Source organism: Rhinopithecus bieti, unplaced genomic scaffold, assembly GCF_001698545.2.
Source record: "Rhinopithecus bieti isolate Rb0 unplaced genomic scaffold, ASM169854v2 scaffold_84002, whole genome shotgun sequence".
Taxonomy (NCBI): Eukaryota; Metazoa; Chordata; class Mammalia; order Primates; family Cercopithecidae; genus Rhinopithecus; species Rhinopithecus bieti.
In genome coordinates, this window is record NW_016841755.1 from 966,873 (window position 1) to 976,658 (window position 9,786).

The 9,786-nt window shown below is 34.1% G+C and overlaps 1 protein-coding gene across 1 annotated transcript in view; it reads left to right on the forward strand.

Moving 5' to 3' along the window:
• The window catches only part of ZNF407 (zinc finger protein 407), a 478,257-nt gene that overhangs the window by 289,733 nt on the left and 178,738 nt on the right, over positions 1 to 9,786 (forward strand). Inside the window, 1 exon segment of the mRNA XM_017866127.1 lies at positions 2,519 to 2,639. Within this exon segment, the coding sequence (XP_017721616.1) occupies positions 2,519 to 2,639 (121 nt within the window).

A 9,786-nucleotide genomic window follows, 5' to 3' on the forward strand; every position in this document is an offset into this window, starting at 1 on the left:
ACTCCAGCCTGGGCGACAGAGCGAGACTCCGCCTCAAAAAATAAATAAATAAATAAATAAATAAATAAATAAATAAATCAAATATTTCCTGGTAGGATCTGTTAAATGATATCTTTATGTCATATTCAGTAACTATGCAAAACCATGAATTATTTTATGTTTGCTAGCTGTTCGTCTTTTTCCTGGTTATGAGCTCTTGATGAGAAGCATTTATGTGCTTCTTTCATCTTTGGCAGAGACTTGTTGACAATTATCAGTGTTTAGGCAGTTCTGTCATCAAAATGATAAAAGCCACTGGCTATTGAGAACTCTGTGTTAAGTGTACTCTTTCCGTATTTTTTGTTGTCTTTAATCCTCACAATCACCCTGCATGTTTGGTGGTATTGTTCTCTTGATCTTGTTCAAAGGGTCTAACAGGTAGCAAGTGAAATATGGCAAAACTAGGATCAGAATTGAAGTCCATCTGGCTTCATCTAACTACTGTGCTGCAATAAGAGAGAAAATACCACCAAATGGGTTGTATATGGATTCAGTTAAATGTTACTACAATTATGTGTAAGCAATATAAATAGACATAGAATGTAGGGCGAACTTCTAAACGTTCTAATTTTCAGGACAGATATGGTTTTGTTGATAGCCGAATTGATAGAGAGTAATTTTAAAGTAAGGTATTTTACTCCTCATTTTCTAAGTAAGTCAGTATACTCATACAGCAATCACAAAAACATGGAAAGTAAGAAATAACAAGTAGAGTTATTGAACATATGTAAAATTAATCCATCTTATATGTACAATTTGCCAGGAAAATGTTGAGAACAATATTACTATAGATTTTTTTTTTTTTTGAGAGTAGGGGAGTGAGGTTTTTTCTAAATCATTACTGTCTGATACAAATGTAATGTGATGTATACATGTATAATATTGTTTCCTGGTAGCCGTATTTGAAAAAAAGAAAACGTAACAGGTGTAAACATTTTTACAACAGTTAATTTAACCAAATTCAAATTATTATAATTTCTACATCAAATCAATGTAACATTATTAACAATATTTTTGTTATAATCTTTGTACTGCGATTTTGAAATTTGGTATTTTACAATTTAGAGCATCTCAATTCAGAGGCTAAATTTTCATCTGAAATATATGGTCTATATTTAGATTTGATAAAAGTTACACTTCAAAAAGTAGATTCACATTCCCAAGCTGTTCCAAGCATATTTAAACATTTTTTCAATAGCTCAGTCGAGTATCAGTTTTTACATTTAAATTTACATTAATTAAAATTAAATATCCTTGTTTTCAGTGCCTACCAGCCAATGCAGCTAGTGGAATTAAAAGCTGATAAGACTTGATGATTCTTTGAATGTGTGTGGGATGGGGAGGAATGATTTAAAGGAGAGGGAGGTGTCAAATGAAGGAAGGAAATACTTTGTTCAAGATACCAGTATGCTATTTCACTATCTTCCTGTCCTTGGCAAGCCATGAACTTCTTATGGGTAGAATGGTTACATTTTATAAGCACGTTCACACACACACACAGTCAAGCATCACATAACCTTTTGGTCAGTGACAGACCACATACACAATGGTGGTCCCGTGAGATTATAATGCTGTCTTTTTACTGTACCTTTTCTGTGTTTAGATGTGTTTAGAGACACAGATACTTATTATTGTGTTACAGTTGCCTACAGTATTTAGTACAGTGGCATGCTGTGCAGGTTTGTAGCCCAGGAGGAATAGGCTACACCATCTAGGTAGGTGTGTAGTAGGCTGTGCCATCTAGGTTTGTATAAGTGCATGCAGGATATTCTCACTACAATGCAATCGCCTAATCATACGTTGCTTAGAACCTGTCCCTGCCATTAAGCGCTGCAAAGCTATGTCTGTCTGTCTATTTAACTATGTCTGTCTGTCTATTTATGTGTCTGTTGTATCTACACAGGGTTGGTATATTTTAATGTGGTATTAAATATTCTAAATATTTCTTTGGGGCCTCTTTTTACTCAGCTTAATACAGTATTTTTTTGTTGTTGCTTCTGACACTTTTAAAAGTGGTGCCTATTTATAGCTTGATTTTATTTATTCTTCTTCATATCTAATGTTAAGATTTTACTCAGTTTTAAATTATATATTCACAGTATATCTCTGTTATATGCCTATCCTTGGTTTTAACCTCACTAAGATTTTTTTAATGGCTGTGATGTAGCATGGTTTATTAAACCATTATAAATACAGTGCTGAACCATCCATAGAATTTAGATTCCTGTTTATGTATATTGAACCTTAACCATATAATCTATACTTTGCTTACATTCTAATATAGAAACAAAAATCAATGGTATCTTCTAATTTTCTCACTCTGAGAATAAATATTCAAATGTCCTAAATGTGTGGAGTCCATTGAATCATATTCTTGACATTTCATGGAAATAAATGTTTTTTAAATTGTCAGTGCCGGGTTTAGTCCTTCATTTCCAGTTACTATTATTCATCTATAACATTTCTTGATATATTACAGGAGAAAAACCTTTCAAATGCGATGAGTGTAACTTTGCCTCCACAACTCAGTCCCATTTGACTCGGCACAAACGTGTACACACTGGAGAAAAGCCCTACAGATGCCCCTGGTGTGACTACAGGTAATGACGCATCACTGAGCAGTCAAATCAGGTGGGCCTGATTTGATGGCTTAAAAGCCTGTTAAATCCCAATTCAAAGTAGAGTTTTTCTAATCACCATGAATCCATATATTAGGTTGGGAGCTAATTACCTAATTTTAGTGACTTTTAAAAATAAACTATATTTTAAAGTGGTTTTAGGTTCACAATAAAATTGAGAGGATGGTCCGGAAATGGGTCCTGTATCCCTTACCCCACACATGTAGAGCCTCTTCCGTTATCAACATTCCCCAGCAGGTGGTCCATGCGTTACAGCTGATGAACCTACATTGACATTTTTCTCACCCAGAGTCTATACTTTCAATTAGGATTCACTCTGGATGGTGAACATTCTGTGGGTTTCGAGAAATTTATGACATGTATCTGCCATTATAATATCATGCATAATTTAGTTACTGTTTAAAAAACATAACATTCTTTTGCATTTTCTATAATCTTAACATTTAGATTTTATACTTTTATCTTACAACTGCTTTTCCGCTGATTTTATTGCATTTCTCAAAGTAAGGAAAGCATTTTAATTAATCAGTTAGTCAACCCATTTATGATATCTTGTCTAGACTAAAGCACTCATTTATGGCAATGAAGATGATACAAGAAATTTTCCTGCCTTTAAGGATATAGCATAAAAAGTGACTCAATATTTGTAAGTGATTATAATACAGATTTGAATGGGAAAAGAGAGAGGCCAGGGGAGTACATAAAAAAGGGTTATGTTGAACCCAGGTGACGTTCTCACAGAGGAGACAGCATCTCAGCCATGGCATAAAAAATGGTAAAATTATTTCCAGGACCCAATCCACATGTGTTCTGAAAGGATGAGGAGGGGTTGACACCTTGTAGCATGTTAGTGCTGAAAGCATCTTGGAGCTCATGGATGTGCAGTGCGCTCACTTGCATCCACAGTGGCTGAGTGATGTCTGCCAGGTCGCAGAGTTACTTAGTGGCGGCAGCGAAGCCTTGGGGCAGAAGAGTATGAGATAGACTCAGACAATGCTAAATCGTCCTCTCAAGTACTTGATAAGGTATGTGTAGAGAGGCATAGTGGAAGATCAGGTGGAGCATAGCGCTTGCAGCCAGGTCACATTGTGCCTGAAGCCTGCAAGAGTGACATTGGACCCCATGTGGTGGTCTATGGGACCCCACATAGTTTGCAGGCAGCTGAATGACATCCGTCTTAAGAAGCCTCACCTCAAGGATGTGAGCCTTCCTTATCCTGAAGCTGAAGATCTCCACTGTGCTCAACCCACATGATGACATGAAATTGAGGGTGTGTCTTTAAATGCAGCCCACTTTTGTTGAATATTATGTATGCTAAGCCTGAAACCTTTAAAAAGTTAGGTTTTTGTGTTCCTGTGGATCTAGCCTATGCCTTTAGCAAATATATTGCCATAATTTCTATTATCAGCCACATTATTGCATTAAGTTTTATGTGAAAGGTCATCATATAGTACAGAGATATTACAGATGTATTTCATTCATTAATTATTCATTCATTCAACATTTTATGAGTTCTGTCTTCGCTTAACACTGGATTGGTGTTTCTTGGAAATTTGGTAAAATGGTGATCTAATTAGAGGTAGACAGAAATTCTATGGTGCTTATAATATGGGTTCTTTAAAAGACAAACATTATTAAATGTTCTTTTTCCTTATTAAAGAGATCATGTAGTAGTTGGAGTTCCTGTAAAACACAGAAAAGCAATTAGAAAATTATAAGAATTTCCTTTCATTTTCCCCCTTACCTCTTAGGATTCTACCCAGTCAGTTTTACTGTATGCGTGAGGTTCTTACTGCTGTTGTCGGTGGGGAATTATTTTGTTTCAGGATATATTTTTTTATATTTAAAAAATTATAAACACCTTTCCATGTCAACAACTGTTCTCCTACATAACTACTTTATAGTCTTCAAACTTTTATTTTTGAGCAGCAGGATTCTGATTTCAAACAAGATTATATATAAAATTCCACAAATAAAACAGAAAAGCGTTACCCACTTATAAGTAGATTTAATCATTAAAATCTGTATTTACTTATTGTAATGTTAAACATAGCACAGGACTGTTTTGACAAGCCACACATTTTTAAATAGGAGGAGTTGTTGATAACAATTGCCAGTTAGCTGCAGCATCCAGTTTCTGTCTGTGTTTGGTATAAGCACAGCACAAGGGTATCATGAGGAGTGCAAGCCGTGTGGAGAACCTGGGCTCAGCACTGCTTAGCTGTGGGACCGTGGTCAAACTATTGAGTGAAATGCCACTTTCTTGTTTGTAAATTGTGGGTTCTTAGTGGACCAGCCTCATAGGATTATGGTGAATATTAGGTGAGAAGCACTTTGAAGTCACTTAGCCAGAGTCTGGCAGGTCAGTCACTTGCTGAACGTTCGCCCTCGTTCTCACTGTCATCTCAGGTGAATGTTTTGTCATAGTTTCAGGTTTTCCCTCACCTTTCCATCTCAGGAGACTGCTCAACAAGTTAATGCAGGAATGTCAATGTCCTGAAGGTCTTCAGTGTGTTAAAATGTTGTTGGTAATACATGCCAATATGCTTTTTTTAAAAAACAGTTTTGAAGTAGTTAAAATTTATTAAATCCAAAATCAATTGTTGGATAATTGCTGAGAATACTTAACAGTTTCAAAATGCCTAGTTTTTAAACTACTGTTTTGAAATGTAATTTTAATCTATACATGGCCCCAAGTTACATTGATGCACAATAATGAATTTATTAAGGTTTTGGACACATAAGCCATTTTCAGGCTTTTACCCTGAAAGTGCTTATGCCTAAATCTTTGTGCATGTTCCAGATTTTTTGAAATGCATTTCGAAAAGCGCGATTTAAGCCTTTTGATAGTATGGCTGGAAAGGTGGTGATTTTTTTTCCTCTGATCAGTACTGTGCTTTGGTAGATTCATTTATGCGTACAAGTATTTCACAGTATTTCAGGTTTTCTTGGTTTGAAAATGTATTACACTTTTTACTAAGGTTGAGATCATATTACTCGTCCCTTATTCAAGTTATCTCCCTGAAATAACCTCACTTCTGTTTAGGACTGCATTTGAGCCAGCTGGATCCCATCCATGTTATATCTGTCAGGTACTACTTTTAAAAGGATGGTGTTTTCTAAGTGTATTGTTACTGTTCTACAAATAAAAGACTTATGACATTGAAATCCAGTGATAGCTACCAAATTTCCCTTTGAAATGCTTAATGTGCATTATAAAAGAGTAATTTTTAACCTTTATTTAAAACTTTTGAATAATTGATTATTAGTGAAAGTAAATGGTTTGAACACTTTCTGTTCCTGGGACAGCTTCACCATTCTGCGTACCTGTGAATAGGCTTTCTTTTACTAGTGAACAAAAGGCAAGTTCACCTTGACCAGGAGTATAAAAAATTTGCAAAAGTTTGAATACTTCTGAAGTGAGAGAATATGAATGAAATATGGTTAGAACAGGTATCTTTACTTTCTTGTTGATGAAAAAAAGATTTAAAAATGAACAGATAGTTAAGTTTCCAAATATTGTTTTTGTTGCATACAATAGTAGGAACAGGATCCCGTATTTGCCTCACATAAATGTATTCTTTCACAGCATAAATAAATTTGAATGTTATATTTTCATAGATTTAATAAGTCTTTAAGATGATCACATATTTCCTATGAAGAAAATTATTTAATTTATTTTCATTTTATCTCACTGGTTTATTTTCATAATATTTTACTGCTCAAAATATGTAATGTCTAGTTTTATGTTTTATTTGTGTAATATCAATAGATAAAATTATTCCTGTGGAGTATTCCTGTACTTGCCATTATTAACACTTAATTTACAGGCAGCTTACCATCATTAGAAACTGAAGTATTACTTAAATTTCATTTGAAAATGTATTTCTCATTTTATAAATTGAACGTTAGTGGAGAAATACTAGTAGTTATAATTATTCATGAAAAATACAAATATAGATTTGTTTACAAAAGAACTTTATAATTGGTCTTTTGAACCTGAGGCTATTTTTCAAGTTTGCATTATTAATTTAGGCAATGACATCTCATTCTATTTAAATGTAAACATGTACCCCCTTCATTAGCTTTTACTGTCTAAAATATCCAGAAGTCTAATCCATTACAAATCACTGTATTCAATCATTACTCCAAAACTTTTTTGCCATTTATTACTATTCATTATAATTTCAAAGCACAAATTAGATTCATAGCACACTGGTCTGGAATATTATTTCTGTAGCAAATTCTTTAGATTTGTTTCTGCATTAATATGTAAAAAATAACATTTTTCTGTGTTTTATTTTCTTTGTTACATACCACCTCCGTATTAATGAGAATGAAATAGAAAAAAATTTAGTGTGTTATAGTAAGTAAACTTTGGAATAGCATAAAATTCCTACTTTCTGAAACATAGGGTTTTTAAATATTGAACTACGTTCTGTTTCACTCATCATACTGGCTTCCATATCAGAGTGGATGTGTTTCACTTTAGTGGCCTCAGTTGGGATTTTGTTTATGTGAAACTTATCTTCCCATTGGCTTCCATTTCTTCTCTGTGATTTATAGGGGATATGTAATAAATGCATATTAAACAGTAAAGTACTGATAAGTCATGAAAAGTAACATAGAAATACTACCTGTAGTATAAAAATATTAAGGGTAATGCTACATTGCACTTTAAATGATAATTAGTAAATTGCAGAAAACGGAAATGTCAAGCCAGACGCTGACAGTTTCATCATCTGCATATTGTGTCTCTATTATTGAAATTGGGATAGCATCAGTGCTCCTTAAGTCTAGTTTTGGCCAGAGTTTTCCTTAACTGTGTCACTTCCTTAGTACTTCTAACCTTACATACTCTTTTTAAATTTTTTTTAACTTTCTACATTTTTCTCTATGTTTCTTCTTTATTCATTACTTGACATCATAACCCTGAGTAGGAAGTCTGTATTCTCGTGGAGCAGAAGAACGGAATCTGCAGTCCCTGCCTCGTGTTGAAGATTTACCTCGTCATTTTGCTAAATTTGTTGGAAATACATTTTGGGTGTTTTCCCCCCTACTTATGGCTGATATAGCTCTTAACCAGTGTTAATGACTTCTACGGAGTAGTTTTTGATTTCAAGAGTATTGTTTTTCTTTTTTGGATGAGGGGAAGTCAAAAGATACTTGAAGTAACGTCATAACTCAAGATAGTGATGCTCAACTGGGAATGTGCCTACATTTTGGAATAGTCTCCAGTATCTCTTTGATTTCATATCTAAACATTTTGTTGAGTATTTCTAATCAAATTTATCAAGTTCTTACACACATGACTGACGCAGGGCAAATTTCCTATTCTTTACCACCATTTGATATACGTATTGACATCCTTGAAAATTTTGCCAAACATACTTTAAGTTTAATAGAATTTTGTCTGAACTTTGCATATTGCTGGAAGCATTTTTAAGGAAGTTTTAAGATGCAATGACAAAAAAATTGTATTTATAATTTTCATTTCTCCTGAAAGTTGAGTTTAATTTTTTAAACATATATTTATCTAAAATATCTCAGTTATAAAACACGTTTTTCATGTCATAGATAATAGTATACATTTCTATACAGTTTTCTTGTATAAACACTTTATGTTGATAATGCATAGCTAAGTAATAAGGCAAGCCTTCTTAGGTATTGTGGCATTAAGAATTCAGTATACAATGGGATTCATTGTTCTGTTCTGCCACTCGTTTCAGCAGCATCCTGAGTTAGGGCGACTCACTCCACAGGGAATAATTTTCTGCTTTTGGATAATCTCTTCAGAGACTTTCCGTTTTCCTTTTGCTTCCTGTGCAGGCTCATAGGCTGTACCAGAAGAAGCAGTGGATAGAACAAATGTAGTTTCGCCCCTGAGTAAAGACAATGAGAAAAAATAGATCTTTATCTCTGTAGCAGTATATTTACTGAGAGAAGTGAAATTATATATACCAAAATGAACAGTACACAATTTTCCAAAGAATCGGAGGTTGCATTTATTTCTTTTGGGTGAATTTGAAGTTCTTAAAGAATAAAGGGATCCCATAAAAATAATCAAAATGAAAATGTCTAGAATTAATATTAGATATACTTGAGGTTTGAAGTAGTTTGATCAATGCCGCAAACCTGGTTTGATTAGAACAGACTGTAAATCAAAACTATTTTTGTCATTTAAAGTACCTGTCAACACGTTTTCATTATGTCATTTATCTCAAGTCTATATATCTTTATATTTTACTCTATTGTAACTGCCAATCTAGTTGATGGAATAAAAATACAAATGTCCCAGGCTGAAAGATTACTTTGAAAGCCTAAAATTCCAGTTCCTTTCCAAACCTTGCTTAGACTAATAACGATTCCAAAGCCGCCTTCAAATTGCGATGAATTTCTGGAAGACAAATGTGTCCACTGAATTATCTGTGCAGTGCTTGTTCCTGGTCAGATCACCCCTTCCTGCTCCTCACCTGCACACAGTTCAGCCAGCCACAGGTAGATGTCAGTGTGGTGGCTGGTTTGCGAAGCTGTTTGGCCCTGGCAAGCATAAAGATTGCTTTGAAAGGTTCTCCTAGCTTGTGTCCTGATGACACTTGATGCCGGTGTACTGTCTTTCACTCAGAGTAGAAGCTCCTGGCAAGTTTAGGCGGGATGTTTTTGAGGGGTTCACCAACACGGTAAAATGAATGTCCTCTTAATTGTATCATCTGTTCAGACATTCTATAATGAAGTGTGAAAGTTGTACCATGTGTTAATCTATTCTTCCTTCTTTCAGACAGTTCCTTGCAGCAGAACTTGAGTTCTTCCTGAATGAAATATTTCCTATTTTTCTTTGCCCATTTCATTGGTGAATTTTATCTCATCAGTTCTAATTTTTTATTTGGTTTTGTATTTTCTGTAATGTTATTTACCTAGTGTTACTTTCATATTCAGCTTGCTTTATTCATGATTTTCTTTCTTGCCCTCTAACACACAAGTACATAGGCTTTTTAAAATTTTTGTTTCAGCCTAGGAGGCTCTGTGCTGATATAGCACAAGCATTTACACTAGGCCTTTAGTTAATATTGTTACATTTTAATCTAAAAAAAAAAAAAAAAAAAAAAAA